Raw genomic sequence first — 24,349 nt, 5'->3', positions numbered from 1 at the left:
TGCAAACATTACGACAACGTGATTGAAAGAATTTCTGGCGCGGACGTAAGAAAAAAGTTTTTCAAAATTCACCATAAATCGAAATATTGTGCTAGAGACTTCCAATTGGTTGCAAAATGAAGGTAAATGATTGAATATTACTAGAATGTAAGAGTTTTAGCTTACAATTGCGTTTTTTTACCATTTCGGTCGAGTCAAAAGTTGACCAAAGGTTGAAATTTTGGCAGTTATCGTGGTTTTATATGAAAATATTTCCAAACTGATAAACGCTACAACCATGGGTTGTATTTTGCTGTATTGTACATGAAATTGCGCACATTTTTCATATATAAAACTTTATGTAACGGCTAATATAGAGCAGTGCAAAAACTACGACAAAATGACGAAAGAATTTATGAAATTTTCAGCTGTTACCGCCCGTGTGTAAGAAAAAAGTTTTTTTCAAAAATTCACCATAAATCGAAATATTGTGCTAGAGACTTCCAATTTGTTGCAAAATGAAGGTACATGATTGAATATTACTGGAATGTAAGAGTTTTAGCTTACAATTGCGTTTTCGACCATTTTACCGATTAGAAGTCAAAGTTGACCGAAGGTTGAAATTTTTAGCCGACGTGGTACGTCCACTCGCACGCAACAGACAATTTTAGTCGACGTATGATACGTCCAATAGGCGTTTAAGGGTTAATGGGGCCCATAGAGAAGCATGCATATATTCGCCACCAAGTATGTCTCTTCATTGTCCTCAAAAAGGATTCCTCCGAAGAAGAGTGATCCTCAACCAATCAACATTGAACAAGCACATTGTTGGCAAAAAGTTTCGGATCACTACTGTTACCCAAGTATGTTGAATCATTCCAAAAGGGACTTGGACAGTTTCCATAGATCTGAAAGATGCATACTGGCAGGTCCCTATTGCTGTTCCTTCTGCCCCTTCCTAAGGTTCTGGATAGGGAAAGATACATACGGACTCAAAGTCATGCCCTTTGGGCTAAACATTGCCTAAAGAATATTTTACAAAATTAGCAGTGGTATTCGTTGGAGAACTCAAACAAAAAGGAATACAACTAATAGCCTACCTAGACAACTGGTTGATCTGGGGACCCACAAGAAAAGAGCGCTTGAAAAACCTAAGAGCAATATGCAACAGACTACTGCCAAAAGGTTTTACAATAAATTGGAAAAAATCCTGCCTCACGCCCAGCAGACCCCATCATTCTCAAAACAGAATAAGGCAAGTCCTCAAAAGGTTCCTTGCACAGCCCAGAGTTTCCAGATGGCACTTAGAACGTATGATGGGCCTGCTGCAGTTTGCATCATTAATAGATCCAATACTTAGATTGCAACTAAAAAAAAATGTGAACAAATTCTGGCTATCACATGCAACAAAAAAGATGCGAGTCCGACCTGATCAAAAGATTAAAAAAAAGTTGGGGAGATACTTTGGCCTTGGATCCAGAAGGAATCTTTGGCGAAATAGGTCTCACTGACTCCTCTGTCTGTACCAGTGACAATACACACAGATGCCTTGTTGACAGATTGGGAGGACATTGGGAGGATCGTCAGGTGGCAGGGAGGTGATCAGCTACTCTGAGGAATTCTTATATCAGTTTCCTAGAGCTGATGGCTGTCTTTTTTTCTCTCAAAAAACTCAAACCTCCAGAAAAGAGAGACAACATGATTGATTGATTGATTAATTGAGAGTTATCTGGAGAGACAACATGACTACAATGTCCTGTATCAAGAGGTCAGGGTCACGTTCGCTTCCTCTCAATATGATAACGCTAGCCATCCGAAGCAAGGAAGTGGCACCTGTCTGCAATTCACCTCACAGGGGGTCTCATTGTAACAGCAGACACTCTATCAAGGAAAATGACAGCCTCAATAGAGTGGATGTTGGACAACCACCCTTTTCAAACAATAGCCAACATGCTCCCACAACCAGAAGTGGACCTGTTCGCCAAGTATGAGAATCACAGACTCCTAATATATGTGTCTCCGAACCTGGACAGTCAAGCAACAGCAAGAGCTGCCTTCCTAAAGACTGGAACAAGCAAGAGGAGGACAATATCTTTTGCCTCCATGGTCCCAGATTTCGAAGGTTTTGAGCAAACTTCTAACCTTCAAAGGAAAAGCTTACTTAATAGCCCCAAATTGGCCAAACAAGTATTGGTTCCTATTGCTTCAACAATGGACGAAAAGATCAATTCCATTATTGTCTGCTGTTCTGTCCCAGACAGTAGGAGAGAAAGTCATTTACGCATCCTCCTCTCTGAGCCGAGACCTTCATGTATGGATTTTTTAAATATCTATTGTGAAAATTACTCGCCAAACATTGCTAGGTACCTAGTGAAAAAATTATGGATATCATCTATCCAGCAATACCAGTCCGTATGGAAGATATGGTTAGATTATATCCATACTGAGAGCCCAGTTGAGATTTTTATAGAAACACTTTTTATTTTTCTTATATACCCCTTTTGAAGACAAACGCCTTGAGGTTACAACAGTCATGGTATACAAGGCTGCATTAACGGAACCCTTGCTTTATGGATTCGGGATTGACTCCATTGTAGAAGTTGTCACTTCCCTTCTGCAATCTTTTGTTCTACAAAGGCCCGCTCCCAAAAGGATTCCAATTACTTGGTCCCTGAACACGGTGCTTAGACTTCTATCAACCCCTCAATTCAGCGGACCTAATACAACCACAACGCACGTGCTGCAAAAGGTGATCTTCTTGATTTCATTAGTATCAGGAGCTTGTGTTAGTGAACTGGGCTCTCTTAGAATGGGACGATGCATCACGCAAACAACTGACCATCAATTATCATTGTCCCTTGGCCCATAATTCCTGGCCAAGAATGAGGATCCTTTAAAAAAGGAAATCTATTCTTATAAGAAAACTCAATTTAGCAGACAATATATTATGCCCAGTTCAAGCATTTAAGGTTTACCTAGAAGTCACGGCCAATATCCCAGAGGGTCCTATTTTGCTACACCCTAGCACAAACTAACCACTCTCCCTAGAAGGGCTGAGAATGATTGCTGTTTCTCTCATTAAAAAGGCAAATCCACACATCTTAGGTCACATGATATTAGGAAAGTAAGTACGTCATTGGCCTTCTTCAGAAATGTCTCTTTCGAAGAAGTCTCCGAAAGTACACGGTGGTCATCAGTTGAATTATTGCCACATACTCGAACAAATTTGACTAAACTGTGTATCAGTAGGTGGCATGGTTAGTCCTAACCCCTAGGTGCAACAGCAGAAAACCAGGGGTCTTATTGACGGTGAGTATGCTAACTATCGCTGGGGGAAGGGCGACATTACTGCAACCAAACCCAGCATGATTATGTAAGCCACTGCAGAACTACATCCTAAAACCTAAGTTCATGTATAGTTTCTTGTTCCTTGGTACCAAAACCTGAAGAGTATCTGGAATAAAGAATGGGACTTAAATTTGTGGCTTGACTTCGGACCAGAAATATTTTTTCCTTGGGGTGTTGGGATTGAAAATTGAGAGCTTAAGCCTTTTTCATCACCTGTTAGTTTCTTTGTAAAGCTCCTTGAGGATGAAACAAGTGACTATGTTATCAAAAAACAGGTTTTGACTTAGGAAAAACCTATTTTTGGTAGTCGCTGTTGAGTCCTCAAAACCCTCCCACTTCTTGACAAAAAAGCATGGGATTTAGGCAAGGGATCATCCCGCATTTACCAACAGAGAGTAATGGCTCCTTGGTCTTTAACGGCCCTGTTGTAAACGAGGGGGGACGCGCTTGTGCAATAGTCACTTCTCTTTCTTGCAGGTTTTTGATGCTGGAAAAGCTGGGTTCAGCTTTGCTGAAGATAAGGGAAAGTGCCCTCTTATCTTTGAGTTCATTATATACTCCATCATGTGTTATAATGTTAATCATTATGACACAATACCTGGCCATAAAGATCAACTAGAAGAGAATTCTTTGATATGAGTTTGGTCACTATGGACCTTTGGTAGACCATGGAAGTTAACTCCTTGAGGACTCAACAGCGACTATCAAAAATAGGTTTTTCCTATGTCAAAACCTGTTTTATTGGAAGCAGCTAAGCTGAAATGTTCTGAGCTTTGTTGATTTAGCCACTTTTTCTTTATAACAATTATTATGATAATTCTTGTTTTATTTAGGTATGTACCATGAATGACAATTTCAGAGGAGGGTCTTGCAAACAGTTAAATTCATCAACTCATGCAGGAATAATATTTTAATGAAAAGTATTATACATATGAACTGCATGTGAGCATATGTGCGCATTTGTCTTCTGATTTTACGCAGTAAATTGAGAGTGAATCGCTGCCATTTTGTTCTGTTATTGTAATACATGAGTATGATGCGCATTTCATCAAGATCTTGTGCGAGTGTGTGTGTGCAGGGCTTATTAAAGGTATAACAGCAATATTGTAGTGTATTGGGCAAGGCATATAAAAATTTACGAAATCCTTAGCTACTTACCATATATCACTAGGACAAACCATTGGTAAATATGCAATGCAATTTATTTAGTCATAAACACATTTACATTATAATCACATTTTATTAACAGGTATTTACTTTATCAAAATTTGGATTAAAATAATGATACTCAACATGAGTGAGACAGAGTAAACATGCACACAAACTATACATAACACAAGAGAGAAAGTGATAGTAAACATACACATAGTCTGACATTCTTGCAATTACTTTTAGAAGTTCAGTTTACACGTCATTGGGAAGTGAACTGAAAGTATACAAAAAATTTAATAACCGAAGATGTGTACACATTTTTTTTATATGTCCAAAGACCATTCTTGAGACCCATGTGGAGCCAATGAGAAGTTTATTTTTGTGTGTGTGGAAGGAGCAGGGGAGGGTTTTGAGGGATATAGTGTGTTTTCATGTAAATGTTGCTGGCTGGCTTTGCTCAACTTTTGACTGCCAAACAGTAAGGAAGCTTAGTGATGTAAACTCCCTTCCCACAGCTAGTGCTCAGAGCTTGGCTGTTTGATAGAGTTTTACGGTGTCCTATACCTACATTGTGATTCAAATTCCTAAATGGTGTACTGTACTAAGATCTGTTTAACACTTAATGTGAAATGTAGAAGTGGTTTGCACTTCCATGAGTGTCTTTCGATTCACGAGCTTTTAAGAGTTGGATACCTGAGATGACCTTATGTGTTTAGATGATCTAGTTGTTTTCAATGAAGACTCGTTTACATTTTGTTGTTTCCATTGCAGCATCCGAGATTCAGAACATACAAATTGGAGATGGAGATGTTTGTAGAGGTATTGCCATTCCAGTGTATATGATATTCCCTCGGTTATTCACTTGTGTGACAACAACGGCACCAAACTTCAAAATTGGTAAATTTAATTTGTTTTCCATTGATTTGACGTTTGACATACATTGAATATTTTCTAAATGTTATTTGAAAGGTGTAAGCTTATATGGTTTGTAGAAGCATAATATTACAGACTATTTAAAAGAGTAGAGTTGCTCATCCTTCCTTCCCTCTAGTATATAAAATACAGGAGTGCTGGTTTTTAGGGATTACTATTTTTCAAATAGCTAAGTTTTCATTCTCCCAAAATTGTATATTGTTCTCCAGCATTAAAATTTATTTATCATTTTGCCCTGGCTTTTGGTAAACTCATTGCAGTGTTTTTTCTTTTTTTTTTTTCAGAATTTGAGTTGAACATTGTGATTATATTTGACAATGATCACTTGGTTGTGGAAACTTTTCCCATCAAACTTACAAGAGATTTAATTGGTTGAAGCCACTATAACCAGGTAGAAATTATTTTGTAAATATTGAAGACATGGTAAGTATTATATTTTTATAGCCATAACATTCCACAATTCCCTAAAAATGTAGAAGTTTGTATTAAGATGCAGTTCCAGTGCTGAAGACAATTTATTAGTGTACACAATACTATATTATCTCGACATAAAACATAATTAACAAAACGACTGTCACAGGTAACTAGTCTGCATAGTATATTTAATCTGAAACCACTCTAGTTATACTTTACAGTTAGTGATGAGTGTCATACAGGGTGATCTTATACGATTCTCTAGACGCTTATCGTTCCCTGTGTTTTGCCTTTCATTAGTCAAGTATTTTTGTTTATTGATGAAAAATAATCTGTGTATGCTTAAAGGTACAAAGAACATTTTGTATTCTGGTTGTGATATACTGAAGTCCAGACATCTAATTTACAGCAAAATAACTATAATCTTCTAATTATTAGCTAAGAAAAAAGACAGTGCTGATATACCAAATGAGGTAACGTTAAACTTATGTTCAGTTTGAAATGATGTACAGTAACTGTACTGTCTTCTTTCTCAGACTTTATATGTATATTTTTACAAGTGATGGTAAGCATTAAGAATTGTTTCATGATAACCCATTTCATGTAGTGCATACATTGTGAGTTTGCAATTTTCATTGATTCACCAGTCTTGCTTGACAAGGATGAGGAAGTCTCACTACACATGTGCCCTGTGAAGTGTCTCAGCCAATAACCTGTAAACATCTCGTATCCTCATTCCCTTGATATTTCCTTTGATGTGGATCTGTATTCCAGCGCTTATGATCAATTCATTTTTCATACTAATCAGCATTCATGTCAGCCATTTTTTCACTTGATTTTTTCAGTAAGTGATAAAAATTGTAGTGAACTTTTTTCATCAACCTGAAAATTCAGTCTTTGACATTGTTGCTTATATCAGCTAGTGATTACTCATTTGTATTTTCAGGGGTTTCATTGTCTTTTTCTTTAGTGAAAGTTTCATTAATTAAGTGAACTGAGTTAGTATTTGGAAGAGTCCTTGTTCATGCTAACTACTCTCTTTTTCCCATTTTTGCTTGCTGTAACGTAGAGAAGAGTAAATGGATTGTGTTTTGCTTTTTCCATGAGTTTTGTTTTGGGGTATTATTACATTATTAGGTATTTTTGTATTTATCATTGTTGTACCAAATTTAATGTTTATTTTCTAGATTTGACTTTTTAGTATCAGTGATCTGCCACGTTATCTCCTCTGTAATTGCGCCAAATTTCTTCATGCAGTAATTGTTATTATACTATTTCCAATCCTTGTTGTTTTAGGATTTCCTCCCTCACTGCCAAAAGTACTTGGTTGGAAGTGACTTTCTTTATTCCTTTTTAATCCTTATCCTTAGGAGCAATAATAGTTTTTGTTGGGGTCTACTCTCCAATACACCTGTGGTAAATATGTTAAGGTCTTTGGATTATAAGATTACTTAAATGACAAAATTAATAACAAGAAGGCAAAATAGCATTGCAATTTTGAACAAAGCATTTTCAGAATTCCATTTGCAATTATTGAGGAAGATAGAAAGAAAAGAAGTGTAATACACGACTGTGAATCCATCGAATGTGCTTCTTTTCCTCACATTGCGTCTTCTAGGGCTTTTTTTATTTTGGGGATACTTAATAAGATGATTGCTAGCTCATTCTACACTGAACTTGAGACCATTTATATGTTTTCCATTCTCTCTTTCTCTCTCTCCATAGAAATGAATACTCATATACAAACACAGACACACACACACATTATATATATATATATATATATATATATATATATATATATATATATATATATATATATATATATATATATATATATATATATATACACATACATACATACATATAGTAAACCCCCCGTATTCGCGTTCTCATGATTCGCGGACTCACGCATTCGCGGGTTTCTCTGTGGAACATATCTAGCCATTATTTGCGGAAAATTCGCCCGTTCGCAGTATTTTTCACTGAGAAATATTCACTAGTTACTGTATTTTCATATAATTTTCATGAATAAATGCACTTTTTGTGATAAAACTATTAAAATACTCAGGTATATGCATTTTTACAGGGTTTTTCTGTGTTTAAACTATCAAAATGGGCAGTTCTAAGTGTTATTAGAGGGGTTTTAAGTATTCGTGGATTTTATTTTTAGCTATTTGCGGGAGCGTGTGGGACGCATCCCCCGCGAATACGGGGGTTCACTATAATACACACACACACATATATATATATATATATGTGTATATGTATGTATATGTATGTGTATACAGTATATGTGTATATATATCCATCCATCCATCCATCCATCCATATCTGTATCTATATCTATCAGGCAGTCCCCGGTTATTGGCGATTTTCGGCGCTTATCACCGCCAATAACCGGAGATCACCACCTCTGTTAGGTATGTATTGGAGCCAATACCTGATTTTATATATACATATAAAGATAGAGATAGATATACGTACATATATACATACGTGGAGAAATTATGCACTTAGTTATATGCTAATTAATTTTTTCCCTAAACATACAAAATATAGAATTGCTATTTATATTTTTCCTTCAGGTGAATACTTTACAAGTATTCACAGTTCATTCTCTACATGCTTTTATAGTTTAAATTTTTTTATTCCCATGCTCGCCATTTGGTTTCTTCTGAATTTGACTTCAGCATGCCCCAAGGGCAGCTTAGCTTGGATGGGAATTGTTTAAGAGAATTGGTGACGTAGCTCAAAGTCTGTGCCATGTTTTAAGAAAAATAAAAAAAAATGTTTCAACTGTTACCCAGTGTAAAATATTTCGGAGGGTCTTAACATGATGAAAAGAAAATCTAGCACTGAATATTTTAGCATGTTTTAGGTCTGCAGTGGATTCAAACACAAACCAAATTGATGGGAACGTTTGATATGGCAGCGCCACTCCCAACCCTTGCCCTGCCCAAAGCAACAAGAATGTATGGGAAAACTATAATGCTGTAGTATTTAATGGGTATGCACTACAGGTACCTGTAGTCCCTTTTTCAGAGTATTAGTGATTAGTTGAAGAGCAGTAAGGCACAATTGTAGAAAACTGAGCAAGGTCTGAGGTTTGATTCATGCTTGCAGCTCACCCAGTTCACATAGCTGTAAGTGGGTATTGGTTCTTAGTTGGGGTCAGAGGTGGAGTATAAAGGAGCTGGCTACATTACTCCACATTTCCACAACCCAGTATGCATGTCTCTCTACAAGACATGTTCCCAACACCATTTGATGGCATGAGACTGACTTTAGCTTTGATTAGTAATGACAAATCTTATATGCTGTATACTAATGGGATTAACACACATTAGCACTTTAACACTGCCACTCATTGTGTTTTGTTAGTAATGTAATATTTGTGGTATTCTAATCATGCCTCGGCATACTTGAGAAGGCCTGGCATACCTTTATGTCTTCCCTTGATGTGGCAGCTGTTGTGGCCAGGTATATTTTCCGCTTTTCACCTGCAAGATATGACATGACTGGTTGCCCAACTGGTGGTTCTATTATGTCCAGAGGAAGACATACAAGAAACAACCCAAGAGTTCCCAGTGAGTCCTGCTTCAGACTTATTCTTTAGATTGTTGTTATTGCTGGTAGTAAAAGAATGGCAACTATCAGATGATGTCCTGTCTCATTCTTCAAACTCTATGTGCTCCTTGACTACGAGGCTAGCTCAGCCTCCATTGCCACCAACTCAACCCATTTCAGATGACAGATTTGCTACACAACATGTGTGTTCTTCCCGTTCCTAACCCATGATCATGGCCCCTTTTAGTCGTGTTTGCTTTACAGCTTCTGTGCAGATGGATCTCCTAGCTGGCTCTTTGCTTGACTCGCCTTACCAGTGGAGTAGCCTACATGTGGCTATGTCAGCAGCTAGTGAGGACTTGTACTTGGCAAGGTTCAAGATCTAGTTCTTATTTATGCAGGCTCAGCTGAGGCAGCTTACTGATAAATACAGTACTGTATTCTGTTCCTTGACCCCAGCAGAAATTGTTTGCCCTTAACTGACTTCTCAGTTCTAGTTCCTTTCACCATGCATGCTTAGGTTCTTTACTGGCCTGCCAAGGAATTATTTAGGATCAAGGACCAAAGCTCCTCTCTCAGGTCATGTTTAGAGTTTGCTTCCTTTCACAGGAAAAAATCTGGCCAGAATTCTTTCACACATCAAAACTGTGATCACATTTGTGGCCATGAATGTTCTTCAGCCTGGCACAACTCTGCAAATCTTCACTGGAACTTTATCACTAGTGGTAGCATGGTATCAGACAGGGGATAAGAATGGAAATAATTCAGTGATGGCAGGAAAATGAAAGAATTAAGGTACATTTGACCCTGTTGTATGGTCATCAGTACCAAAGAGGACTTTGTTTGCCTAGTAGAGAACAGACTCAGGATATTGTCCGTGCTCTTCCAACCAAGTTATGGCATTCCAATTTGTAAGGTGCATGTCAGTGGCAACTCTACTAGACAATTAGACAATTACAGTTGTAGCCTCAGAAGATGCAATGGAGGAACATTAATGGTGAGGACTTTGATCACCTTCTAACAGGAATCCATTGTCCCTCTTATTCTTTAGGTACTGATGTTTACAGACAATTCAAGTCAAGCGTGGGGCATGTTCCTTTTGGATCATCAAGCCACAGGATCTTCCAAGTAGTCACTCAGCACTTGGTATGAAGAACTGTAGGTGGGGTGACTGACAACTTAGTGAAGGTGGCATAATTACCAGTCAAGATGCCACTCTTTCAGAAACTATGTACCGGTCAAGATCTCCATATGAGAAGAGGTAAATGAGGTCAGTACAGTGTTAGATTTTGTCCCAGGGAGATGCAACAAGGTAGTTGATGGTCTGTTTAGAGTAGACCAAATTCTCATGTCATAATGGTCTTAGAACTTCTGAGATCTGCAAAGCTCTTTGGCATCTGTCAGGTATGCTGTTGGTGGACCAATTACATTGAACTTGAACCACAAGCTACTGATGTACTGCCCAGCCTTGCTGGATCCAGCATCATAGAGGATAGATGGGATACTTCATTCTTGGACAACCTCGAGTTCTGTACTTTTTTCCCTTTGGCTCTGTACCTCTTATAAGATACTGATAGTTCCTTTATGGCCACAGCATGAGTGGTTTGTTATTATCCATGATGGTGGACAGTCCCTGGAGTTTTCTAGTTTGGAAGAAAACTCTGTCTTATGCTTGGAGGTTATCCAAAAATGCCAGGGAGACAGAGCGATTTTGGAAAATTCAGCCAAACCATTGCAAAGCCCTGCAGAAATGTACTGTACTACTACCAGGCTTAATGGAAATAGTCCTGTAATTGGTGTAGTGAAAAGGGCATTGATTCAGTCAGTTTTACTTTACCTGTGGTGGTCAGTTTTTTACCAAGACTTACATTGTATGTTTCATTCATCAGGATTAGCTTGGCACAAGTTTTTCAACTTTTTGGACAAGGTGGATTCTTCAGTAAAGTTGGAGATGCCTATCCAACATTTTGAGAGAGATTCCCCATTGATCATTCAAACCTAATTGGAATCTCACTTGTTCTAGTCGTTTGAAACTGGATCTCACACTATCATTTGCATCATTAAGACAAGTCTGCAAGATTCAAGTTTTGTCAGGGAAGGTCACTTGTAACAGAGGTCAGTCCTCAGTAGGGTCTTTGCATATGTGTGCTGTAATGACAACCAAATGACTAGTAGCCAGGACCATAGCTCAGCACCCTTCTCCATACCTATACAGGCAGTCCCCGGTTATCGGCGGGGTTCCGTTTCTGAGGGTGTGATGATAACCGAAAATCGGCAATTTTTGGCGCTTTTTCAGCAATTTTCGGGGGTTATTGGCGCCAAAAAGTGCTGATTTTTGGTTATTGGCGCCTCTGTTAGGTATGTATCGGCGCCAATAAGCGGAAATCGGTGATTTTTGGCGCCGAAAATTGCCAATTTTCAGCGCTAGACAAGTGCCATAAAACCGGGTCACTGTTAACTGAGCCCGCCGTTAAGCGGGGACTGCCCATATCATCTTTCATCTCAACCAATGATTATGACCTCTTCCTTTGCCCAGCAGGGCTGTCAGCCTCTAACCTGCATTGGACCAAATTGTTCATGTCTACTGGCCAAAGGAAATAGTAATGAAGAACAATCACTTACTTTCTGCGGCAGTAAGTTTTGAGAGCCCATGTTAATGCCGGATGAAGTTGAACTTGTAAGAGTGTGAGTCAACTTCAGTCATCTTTTAATCAAATCAAAGTGGTCTTGTATTTTGCATGTCAGTCTACCTATGTATGAGTTTTCTGTGTAAATGGTTTGACTTGTATTCATTGGGACCTGTAGGATTGCATGTGCAGGAGAAAGTTGGGATTCACTGTCTTCCACTTCATCTTAATTAATTCTCATCTTTCATGGCACTGTCAAAGGTGCAGACTTATGGATTTAATGGGCTTCTATATTTTATATTGATTATAAGTATAATTTCTTATCCAAGACAAATTTCTTGCTCTATGCAGCATGGGTTTTATGTAACATAAATAATATAGCATTGCAGAAATATGTAATTTTTAGCAACCCTAGAAATGTTTGAAACTTTAAAATTTAAAACAAAAATACCCTTATACAGCAAGTTAAATTTTCAATTCACAAATTGCATGAAGATGGTATAAATGTAGAAATATGTTGGATTCCTGCCCATGTAGGCATTCAAGCAACCAACACTGCAAGCAATATGACATGACCACATGTAGATATCCCTGTTAACAATTATATATCTCTAAAACCCATTATAATTTATTAATACCAGAATATATGGAATAACAAATTAAAACAGATTAAGCCCAGTGTTTGAATATGGAGTTCTTCATATCAGGACTGACGTACTTGTCTTAGAATTTGATGAATAGCCCACTTGAGCCAGTTCTTATATGCAAAGACTAGAGTAACATTATAGTTAAAAAAAAAATTTTTTTTTAATGCCCAGTATACAGTTGGCAATGAATGTCAAACTTCAGAAACAAAACAGCTAAAGAAATTGTCAGATTCTCCATTTTTATATACCCAGTTATAAAATCCCTAGAGCTATACTTTAATCAATAAAATCTAAACTAAAATCATAACAAAAACAGATCCTTCTGGCCAGCCTGTGATAGCTAAATAAATAAACTCTGGTTAAACTACTTAAAAATAATAGTACACACAACTTACGACCTATGAATTATTATACTCGATTCCTGACTCATACATTCCTCTAGCTCCCTACTAGATCCTTCTGACCCGTGAAAATCCAAAGCGATATTCAGCACCTCAGCCTTCCTCTTTAATAGCAGTTAGGTTTTTATGTATTGAATGAAACAAACCATTTTTGTGACACAAATCAGATTTTTCAAACCCATTATTTGAGTCCCCCTTCCTACCCCAACAAGTCTTGCTCTCTCTTAGTCTTAAATAAAAGTGAGTTTATTGGCCAAGACACACCTGAGGATCCCCAAGGCACATGGTGAACTTAGGAACATTGTGGAATTGTGATGCAGGCATATACTGTATTATGATTACTGGGTTCATGAAAAGCTTGTTTAAAAATATAAAGTACAGTAGTATTAACTTCCTAAATGTAAGGGATCACTAGTGAACTAGTACGTACATTTCTGCTTGTAAAGTATAATATTGGCAAAGAAAAAACTTAGTCCAGAGGTGATGTTTCATGGTTCAATCCAGTTTGCATATGTGGAAAAACATGATAAGAAACTTTTTTTTTTTTTTTTCATTGAAAACTTACATTAGTGCTTTACTGAGCTTTGTTTGAAGCTCAAGTGATCTAGTTTACCTAAAGAAAAATAGTACTGTTGTAAAATTTTTTCTTGCTGATTAATTGTGAACCTTAAAAAGATGTGATGCAAAATACATTAAGTATTGATCATCTTAATGAAAGACACGTTAAAAATGTGATACATGATTTTAACCGGTAGTGTGATACTATTTTGTGATTTTAGATTTTTACGTAATCAGTTAAATTTTCTAATTAAAAAAATTACCTTTAAAACTGTTAAGAATCACTATTAGAACTATCTGATAGTTCTGGTAGGCCTACTACCATCATTGTCATTTGCGAATAAAAGCCTCTGTATTATGACTTCATCAAGAGAAACCTCCTTCCTCTATAGCATTTTGATGGTTACTGAAGGTCTACTCCTTGTCCTGGGATTATCTTGTAAGTGGGAAAGCAAATGTTGCCATTTATTGCTAGAACATAGACAAAAGCTCCTTAAAATGATGAGAGAAATATGTTATCTATTATGAGCTACCTAGCCAGAACCAAAAGAAGTATGACTTAGGAGACCATTCCCACATCATGAACAAGACCTTTTGATGACTGAGATCAGTCCCACACAGCGAAAGGGTTAAAACGAAATATTGGATAAATGCAGGATTATGAAATAAAAGGAAGACATAAAGCAGAATAGGGGATGAACAAAGAATCAGTTTATTGAATTACTTTTAACAGACATCAAGCATAAATATCATAAATATGCACATGATAAGGGCCAAGTTGGCAAATTATGAAAATCAAAGGACCATGACTAAAGACGCAGTACTGGCTGAAGGCCTTTGACAATCTCCCTTTCCCTCCAAAACATCTTAACAGCAGACTATTGTCCTCAAACAATCAGAAGGAGAAGTGAGAGTAGAAGTGAAATTGAAGATAGCGATAAATAATAATGCAGTAGTAGTGTAACCTAATGACTGAGCTAACTTATTTAGCTTTCACATGATTTGTCTTTATAAATGATGAGGTTTAGACTTTATTTATTAACCCTTAAACGCCTACTGGACGTATCATCATACGTCGACTAAAAATTGTCTGTTGCGCCTGGAGTGGACGCCCGCACGCCGACTTACAAAAATTTCAACCTTCGTCAACTGACTCGACCTGAAATGGTCGAAAACGCAATTGTGCTAAAACTCTTACATTCTAGTAATATTCAATCATGTACCTTCATTTGGCAACAAATTGGAAGTCTCTAGCACAATATTTCTGATTTATGGTGAATTTTTGAAAAACTTTTTCTTACGCATGGCGTAACTCAGCCGAAAATTCTATAAATTCTTTCTGTCATTTTGTCGCAATTTGTAATGTTCTATATTAGCCGTTACATAAAGTTTTATATATGAAAATGTGGTGCAATTTCATTTACAATACAGCAAAATACAACCCATGGTTGTATCTTTATCAGTTTGGAAATATTTTCATAAAACCACGATAACTGCCAAAATTTCAACCCTCGTCAAATTTGACTGACTGAAATGGTAAAAAACGCAATTGTAAGCTAAAACTTACATTCTAGTAATATTCAATCATTTACTCATTTTGCAAAATCCAATTGAAGTTCTAGCACAATATTTCGATTTATGGTGAATTTTTGAAAAAAACTTTTTCCTTACGCCCCGCCAGAAATTCTCTTTCACCACGTTGTCGAATGAATGTTTGCACTGTTTTATATTAGTCGTTACATAAAGTTTTATATGAAAATGTGCGCAATTTCATGTAGAATACAATGGAAAATAGCTCATGGTTTTAGCTTTTATCAGTTTTGGAATATTTTTACATAAATCACGATAACTGCAATCAACCTTCGGTCAACTTTAGCTCGATCAAATGGTAAAAACGCAATGGTAAGCTAAAACTCTAAATTCTAGTAATATTCAATCATTTAACTTCATTTTTGCAATAAATTGAAGTCTCTAGCACAATATTTATTTATGGTGAATTTAAAAAAACATTTTCCACATCTGCGCTGTAATTTCCTAACAATTCCAAAATTTTTTTTCGTCTCGTTGTCGTAATATTTGCACCTGTTTTATATTAGTCGTTACATAAAGTTTTATATATGAAAATGTGTGCAATTTCATGTAAAATACAACTAAAAATAACTCATGGTTGTAGCTTTCATCAGTTTTGGAAATATTTTCATATAAATCACGATAAATAGAAAAATTCGACTTTCGGTCAACTTCAACTCGACCAAAATGGTAAAATGCAATGGTAAGCTAAAACACTTACAGTTCCAGTAATATTCAATCAATTAGCTTCATTTTTCAACAAACGGGAAGTCTCTAGCACAATATTTCGATTTATGGAATTTTAAAAAAACATTTTTTACGTCCTCTATTTAATTCATGCATCATTTTGCGATAATATTTTCTGTGTTGCTTTGATCGTTTTAAAATTTGTTATATACCAAAATCATCACAATTTAGTGTACAATACAACTAAAAAGAAATTAACCTCATTAGCTTTAACTGTTTTGTTTACAGCGATTTGTATACAATTATATATGAGTTTTTTTTCCGCTGTCATATATTCCAATATTTATATATGATAATGATATTTTTTTCATTTCTGATGGTTGCATACTAAACTTGCAGGCAATGACCAAAAAAATGAGCCAAAATGAACTGTTAATCTTAAAAACTAAGCATGTTGTGATTTTTGAAAAACTTTTTCCACTTCTCGTGTTAATCTCACCGAATGCCCGGCATACGGGAGACGTTTTTGTAAATAGGGCTTCGGCGTTAAAGGGTTAAATTACAGCTCTTTAAAAATCTTGTAATTGCATTAATTGAAATTGAAGGAGATTCTGACAAAATCTCTTTGTTTCCAGAACTTGAGGTGTTGTTGATTATATTTTGGACCTTCACACAAAAAATGTTGACTCTTAGTTTTATCCACAGTCTGTACATACAGTATAGGGACTGGATCATGTGTGCTGTTTCTCAATTTCTCAAGTATCCATGGGTCAAATGAATGACCAATTCTAAGACGTACCAGAATGTGTGTCTGTAATTTTGACATAATGAGTTACATATTCCAACATTGTTTTAATTTGTTACTATCATGTTCACTATGCTGTTTATTCTGTCATTGATTATAGTGGATTTTGAGGACTCACAGTGGCTACCAAAAATAGGTACAGGTTGACCATCACTAATCCGGCAATCAGTAGTCCGAACAATGAGTAATCCGGCACAAATTTCGGCTGAGTAATTTCCAACGTTTCCGCATCAATTCTCCCGGTCGCCATGCTTAACTCGGCCGTCGCTTTCGACTTGGTGGCGCAGTGTGCTGCATCAACAAACTGGTAGCCTAGCCTACATTATACTGAACTTCTATTCACATATTAACAGTATTATACAAACATCAACATAACGAATGTGCATCTTTTCATGGATCTTTTAAAAGTTATGTTTACTACATTGTTTCCAATTGTGTATATTCTCATATTGCTTTTGTATTATAAATTGCGATCAATGTTTTGTTTTGGGAATCGATATCCCAGTGTTTATTTCTCATTGCATTTAACTAAGTTCAAAGCGCTTTTCTGCTTCTAGTTAGCGAAATGAATATGGATACTTTATTTATTTGGGACACGGATATTTTTCATTATACTAAGTGTTTTTAAGTGAAATATAACTTAAATATGTTTCTGTTGTGAAATTAATTTAGCTATTTTTTCGTCGTTAATATATGATGTTCATGGGAATCGCTGGCTGTTTTGGGGCATGTATGTTTTGTAAAAAAATCAAGATTCCGTTCGCTATTTCTCTGATTTCATCATAATACGCAGCTTTATGATTTATCTTTTTATCGGGGAAAACAGTAGTAATTTGTATTCTTTCATGCCCAGTAGTTTGATTAAAATACATTTCTCGAAGTTTTATTTACGGGTCGAGTTTCATCCATGTTGCCAATGCACGAGCATTTATGGTCATTAGCAGCTTGAACATTGTTTTCAGCTTCAGCTAAACTTGCAGCTTTGTTACTGTAGCAGTATATTTCCCTGCCGATCTTTCTCCAAAGCCAATAAGGTATAGTGTAAAAATATATCAGTCCTATTGTACAGTACTTAACGTCAATTGTAACATAATTACGGTAATTGTGTATTACCGCATTTGCGAAGGTGAAATACAAGCAAAACAGTTGTTATCCGATATGATTACTGTATTAGCAAAACAAGTTTCCTGCTCGTTGTTTATGGTTGCACGCATTTACGTTAAGAGTATAACGTTACTAACAATACTTTTATCATTCTCTTTACTTTTTAACTAGCAGATGGAATAAAGAGATGGAGGAAAAGAAGTTTTTCATTGTGTTGGTCTCTCTCGCCGCTTGATTGTAGTTGCTGCCTGCTTCATGCGCGAATTCTAAAATATTTCCTAAATATTTTCTTACGTATTAATTGCTAACTGAATCGTAATCGTAAACTCAAATATCGTAGTTTAATTATCGAACTCGAGCACTACCTGCATTTGATAATTGTCTTTTTCTTTATTATCCAACTTGTACTGATTTATGGTTATTTTAATTCTAAGATGAGGTGCTTAGCTACTTGGTTTCGTGTATTCTAGCCTAATAAATAGCTAATCTGGAAAAATGGCTAATCTGGCACCCTCCGGTCCCAATGATGCCGGATTAGTGATGGTCAACCTGTATTGCAATACACTCCCTGAACACCTGAATTCGCCCTTAATCCCTTTAGCCCGAACAACCTCAATTACCAATCCCACTATGGGAATTTTAACAGCCAGCGTTACCAACGCTGTGTGTTAAATCTTGTCACTGAGCTACCACAACATACGGTTGGCAACACTGACACAGGTGTGTGCCGACACGCCCACTTTCGTCAATTGCTTTTTGTTCGCGCTCCTGAACGGTTGTTCCCTTCAGCAGGACAACATTTAATCCTATTGCCCGACTTCTGTCTGGTATTTGGGATTTCTGGACTGGATTTACTGGATTTTCTCCCGGATTTACGACCTTCTGCTTGAGTTTCTCAGCCTTTTCTGGATATTTCTTCGTGGAACGTTTTTGGACTTAGATTCTCTGGTTCTTGAAATTCGATTGGTCATCATGGACAAGTCTTTCTCTTCTCCTGCCACTACCGCGCCTTCAGCCTTGACTTCATCTGCCCCTACAACTGTGGATGCTAGCGCTCATCGCTCCTGTTTGTCCTGCAAGAAACGAATGAGTACTTTGAGGCATGATAGACACTATTTGTCAGGCATGTAGGAAGGTTCAATGTAGTGTTCAAACACGTTGCGAGGAATGCTCTGATTGAATGGTAAAACAGATGGAGGATTATGTTCGCCATCGCAAGTCATTGGCTAGCAAGGGCGGCAAACGGCGGTCAGATTCTTCACTGCCTCAACGACCTCAGGCTTCAGTTTCAGATTTAGCGAGCTCAGATATAGTTAAACAGATAGAAGATAGGATTGCGAGTAGTATGACAAATTTAGTAGCTAGTCTTTTCCAACAATTTTCAAGTAAGGATAGTAGTAGTGTTAGGATGTCTAATCTCTCTTCTTTTTGAGCTCCCCTGTCTGTTCCAGAACCAGCCCTAACGGATGCTGAGGGTAATGGAGAACCGCAAGCCTCCAAGTGGGTAGGTTCTGCTGGCTCCCTCGGCACGGACCAAACAGTGAAGGACCCTCCCCCCCAACCCCCTTGTAGTATTGTTGAAAAATTTAATGTTGAAAACATTAGTCAGGATCAGGAGCTAGGTGTGACTAAGATGGATAGGTCAGGGTTAAGTAGAGAGGAGAAAGTATCAAGTGTGCAGTCGTTCTCCTGTTGGGGTTTCGGTTCCGGTTTCTGGTGGAATTTATGCTCCTGCAAAATTTTTGCCTTCATCGCTTCTGTTTAGATCTGGCGCAAGGTCGCCTCCATCTAGTAAAGCGGATTCGGATGTGCCTCTTTCGTCTCCTAAGGGTGGTTCGCGTGATCGGCATGGGGATGTGGCAGAATATAATGCAGATTTGCTGGGTCTTTCCAAAGGGTATTGACATTTGGTGAGAGGTTGTTTGTTAAATGGGTTTTCGAACATTAGAGAATATGTGACTCAGGAGTGTCTGGAATTTATGTTGGACATGCTTCAGGATTATCAGGGAGGTGCAGATTCGGTTTACCTTTTGTCCCTTTGTTCTAAGGATTCTGCTTTTTCTTCTGGGTTATCTGTAGCTTCACCTTCCTCACCCACATTCTCTGTTGCTCCCTTTTCAGTCTCCTCTTCTTCCACATCTTCCGCTTTCCCTCTTTCTATGGACCCTGGCATCTCTCCTTCCCAAGCAACTCTTTCCTCATACACCATTCCTCTGTCTTCTGCCTTCCCTTCCACAGTACAGCCTTCTTTGGTAAGAGGATCTTCCGGTCAGGTGAGAACACAGTTTCAGCAAAATTTAGCCTCAGGTGCTTCAGGTATGCGCAACCCTTGCTTCCGCTTCAAGCATCAGGAATTCCAGGTATTTCCTAGGGCTTGCTGGTCGCTTCTAGTTTGGGTTTGCGATCCACGGCTCTGACTGGACTTGCGGTACCTTCTCTGACCAGTCCGCGGTTTTTATCACCTACATTTTCCGCTGCAAAAACTTCGTTGGTAGCTCCTACCTCTTTCATTCTTCCTTCTTCTTCTTCTTCTTCTTCATCTTCTTCCATCCCTCCGCAAGCGGTTTCACTTGCGCATCCTCCCACAGACTTTAGTAACATGGGTTTGGCTTCTCTCACTTGGCTCCCCTTTGGCAGTAATGTGGAAGCGATTCCGGATCTTTCGGTTCCTTCCTCTCTTCCTCTCTGCAGAATCAACAATTTGGATCCAGCTCTGGGTACCGGGTTAGGTATAGGTATGCAGCATTCTGGCTTTGGCGGTATGTTTGCAGACTCTTTGTCATCCTCTGGGTTCCGTTCAGCTCCTCCTCCTTCGTCTGTCTTGGACAGTTCGGACGTGGCGGAACAGGGTTCTCATCGGAGGTTCAGGAAATTCCGGAGGATTCTGAATGTTCTCTTTCCAGTTCTAATGACTACAGACGTATGCTTGAGTATGTCACTTCCTTGTACCCTCAAGCAAGAGCTCCGGACCAACCACGTGTCAAATCAGTCTCTATTCGAGTCGTTTTATGCCACTAAGCCAGCTCCTGCTCCCTTTTCATGCGGTTTGGTTTGGTTCGATCAGGCTAGGCAGGCCTTGGAGGGGGCGGACGGTCTTCTGGCATCGGTGGTGACTTCCAATAGGCAGGACATTTCTTTCCCCACGCAAGGTGATCTATTCAGTTCGTGGTAATCCTTCGGCAGATGTCAGGTTGCCACTTAACGAATCTGTTGAGGCAATCCTATCTAGGTCTCTGGCATCGTCTCACCTTGTAGGGATTTCCCTTAGGGAAGCGGCGGCTCTAGAGGATGTGTTGCATAATCAGACCGAGGCTCTTTTGGACTCTCTATGGGTGTTGTCTGGGTTAATGGGTTTCTTAAAGAATGACGGATATATCCCTACGGATCTGGGACTGTTTGACAGTTTAATAACTTCTGTGTCGATGGGTCTGGTGCACCAGGTGAATGCCTTGGCTTCGTCGACGACATTTGTGAGTAAGAAGAGGCGGGATTTATATCTTAGTCATCTTCCCCCCGCATTATCTGGACGTCCATAAGAGAGTTCTCCTCAGAGCTCCTTTAGCCTTAGCCAGTTCCTTGTTCAGGGATGAGGATGTGGCCAGCATGGTAAACTTTGTCACCACCAGCTCAGCTGTAGAATCACAGCAAGCTACGATAAGGGTAGCAGCCCAGGGTTCTCGTTCCCGTAGAGGTGTTCGCAAGTCTTCTCCTTCCAAGAGAACATCTTCGAAGTCTCCCCCAGAACACCCAAAAGGGTGCGTTTTGCAAACAAGGCTGCATCGGTGTCTGCTCCTAGGCCCTCGTCGTCTTGGGATTTTACCGAGTAGGAGATGTGTCCCTTGTCCATTCCAGTGGGAGGTTGTCTCACTCCGTTCTGGCAAGTCTGGAAGGAGTAGGGGGCAGAGGATTGGGTTCAAGAGGTCCTGAGGATAGGCTATTGAATTCCTTTCCATTCCCTTCCCCCCCTCTGTCCTCCTCTTCCCCTGTCAACCTTCCAAGTTATTCCCTGTCTTCCATCAGGGGGATGGCTCAGCAGCGAAGGGCTGCTGCTAGAACCAGCTCCTCCTCTCCAGGTTTTCAGCAGAATCTTCTGCATCGAAAGCTGGGAGGTGGAGGCCCATTATAGACCTTTTTAAGCCCCAACAATTGATGGCTGACGTTGATGGAGAGACTTCTACAGTCGGTGCTGCGGTCAGTCAGGGAGGGGATTGACGGTCTCGTGGATCTAGAGGACACGCACTCCAGATTCCGGCTCCATCAGGACTCTTCGGAGGTACTCAGGTTCATGTCTTTCTGCCAGCACCTTCCAGTTCAAAGTTCTCTCCTGGGCTGACCACATCACCACACAGGTCTTGATGTTGAGGTATCTGGACGATTGGCATGATCCTGCCTGCCTCTCTAGAGGAGCTAGTAAGGGCGAGGTCTTCTTTAAAAACTATGCGGGTACTAGGAATCTGACTAAACCTGGCCAAGAGCTGTTTAGTGCCAACACAATCCATGACTTATTTAGGATGAGATTCTCTCTTCCTTTGAGGGTTTTCCCAACCCTGGAGCGGATCCAATTGGCCCTGCAACAGGTGAGGTGTCTCTGGATGCGCTCTCTGCAGGTATGTCTCGGGAATCGCTGGGACTTCTGTAACAAGAATGTGTTCATAGTCTGGAACGATTCTTGCCTGTCGGATCTTCTGTGGTGGTCAGAAGAAGGGAATCTGACACCTGGAAGGTCTATCGACACCCCTCTTCCCAATGTTCATTGGTACACAGATGCCTCAGATCAAGGTTGGGGAGCAACCTTGGAGGAATCCCAGGCTTCGGGCCTCTGGGGGGATTGGGAACGAGAGGAATCAATCAGTCTTCGGGAACTCAGGGCAGTAGAAGCAGCCCTCAGTTGTTTTTCAGATCTAGTAAAAAGAGAGAAAGCTCTGTTTCTGCAACAGCGTAACTGCAGTGTCGAACCTGAAGAACTTGGGGCGAGACAACAGAACTCAGTATTATAGCTCAGAGAGTCCTGAGATGGTGCAAAGAAAGGAAAGTGTCTCTTCTTCCTCAATTCATCGGGAGTCTCAACGTGCTGGCTGATTCGCCAAGTGGCCCGTCAGGTATTGGGGGGGGAGGATTTGGCTCAGGGCGAGTATTGGGCTCTCCAGAAGTGGCCAGCAACGGTAGATTTATTTATGGCGAGATTGAACCACTGCCTTCCAGTTTACTTCTCTCCAGTGGTGGACCCCATGTCGATAGGCACCGATGCAATACTACAAAATTGGAATCGAATGCAGGTATATGCCTTTCCTCCATTTGGGCTCATTCATCAAGTAATCAGGAAATTATGGGAGAGTGTCAAGACGGACGTGACTCTAATAGCTCCCTGCTGGCCCCAATGACCTTGGTTTCCGGAACTCCTAGAGCTCCTCACGGAAGTTCCGATGTTACTACCCATGCGGAAAGATCTCAGAGAACCGCATTTCACCATTATCACCCAAACCTCAGGTTGAACCTAGTTGCATATGACGACGAGAGGAGAAGCCAGACTCTCTAAAGCTATGGCTAGACAGCTTTCTCAGCTTGAGAAAGTCAGTCCGCAAGCTTCTACCAGGTCAGATGGAAATGTATAGAAGTTGGTGTCATAAGGAAGGTCACTTCATCTCTAGACCTATTGCTAAATAGCAGATTTTCTGTTGTTCCTTAGGAAGGTCAAGGACTTCTCGTATTCAGTTGGCTGCTGGCTACCGCCTGTGTTTAGCACACATTTAGCTTCCATCTCCAGAGATTTCTATTAGAAAATCTTCATGATTTATTGTTCTTTAAGATTGAATGTCCTGTCATGTTGACTTAATTCTCCATGGGATTTGTCTAAAGATTTGAATTTTGTGTTTCCTGCTTTTGAACCCATTGAAGCTCTAACTGCTAAGACAGCTGACTAAGAGGGTGCTTTTTCTTACGGCTTTAGCTACAGCGAAAAGGGTGGGTGAGCTTCAGGCGGTTTCTAGGCTGGTCTCCCATGCAGGGAATGATATACCTATGTCTTTTCTTCCGGAATTCGTGATGAAGACGGAGTCAGAAGTTAACCCTCTTCCTCATTCATTTAGAGTTCTTTCTCCACATGAGTTTGTTGCTGGCTATCCATTGGAGATGTCCATATGTCCGGTGCGAGCATCAAGAGTCTATTTGTCAAAGGTTGAGAAACTCTGTCTTGTCCGCACCCACTTTTTGTCTCTCCACAGAATCCTTCCCACCCACTGTCAAAGAATGCTAATTGTTACTTGAGGGAAGTGATTTCAGCCCTCCGGGGTTCTTTTCTTGTTTGTCTCTTGCGTCTTACCCTTGAGCGCACAGCATATTGGAGTGTTGCTACCTTCGTCTCCTCTTTTAAGCGAAATTATTCAGTGCCTTCGCCCTGGAAGCGTTACTTGGAATTCGCCCCTGTATTTAGCTTCCCTTTACTTAAGAGATGTTCAATCGCCTGTCGGAAGGGTATTGCCAGCCCATGTGTAGTGGCTAACTCTATCATATAGGGTGCATTCAATTTAACTGAGGGGGTATTCTCTTAGTCTGTAT

At 39.3% G+C, this 24,349-nt stretch overlaps 1 protein-coding gene across 8 annotated transcripts in view; it reads left to right on the top strand.

Annotated features, from left to right (window-relative positions):
* Positions 1 to 7,109, top strand: part of LOC136836086 (vacuolar protein sorting-associated protein 26C) — a 340,756-nt gene extending 333,647 nt beyond the window's left edge. For all 8 annotated transcript variants that reach the window (XR_010852345.1, XM_067100035.1, XM_067100036.1 and 5 more), the window contains 2 exons: positions 5,251 to 5,376; positions 5,697 to 7,109. Coding sequence is in view for 7 of the 8 variants with exons in the window: in XM_067100035.1 (XP_066956136.1) it covers positions 5,251 to 5,376; positions 5,697 to 5,788 (218 nt within the window). In the remaining variant the exon portion in view is untranslated. The remainder of the gene's footprint in view (positions 1 to 5,250; positions 5,377 to 5,696) is intronic.
* The last annotated feature ends 17,240 nt before the right edge of the window (positions 7,110 to 24,349 follow it).

This window comes from Macrobrachium rosenbergii, chromosome 56 (genome assembly GCF_040412425.1).
Source record: "Macrobrachium rosenbergii isolate ZJJX-2024 chromosome 56, ASM4041242v1, whole genome shotgun sequence".
In the NCBI taxonomy this organism is placed as follows: domain Eukaryota; kingdom Metazoa; phylum Arthropoda; class Malacostraca; order Decapoda; family Palaemonidae; genus Macrobrachium; species Macrobrachium rosenbergii.
Note: the sequence above shows the minus strand (reverse complement) of the source record. Positions and strands in the feature narration are given on the sequence as shown.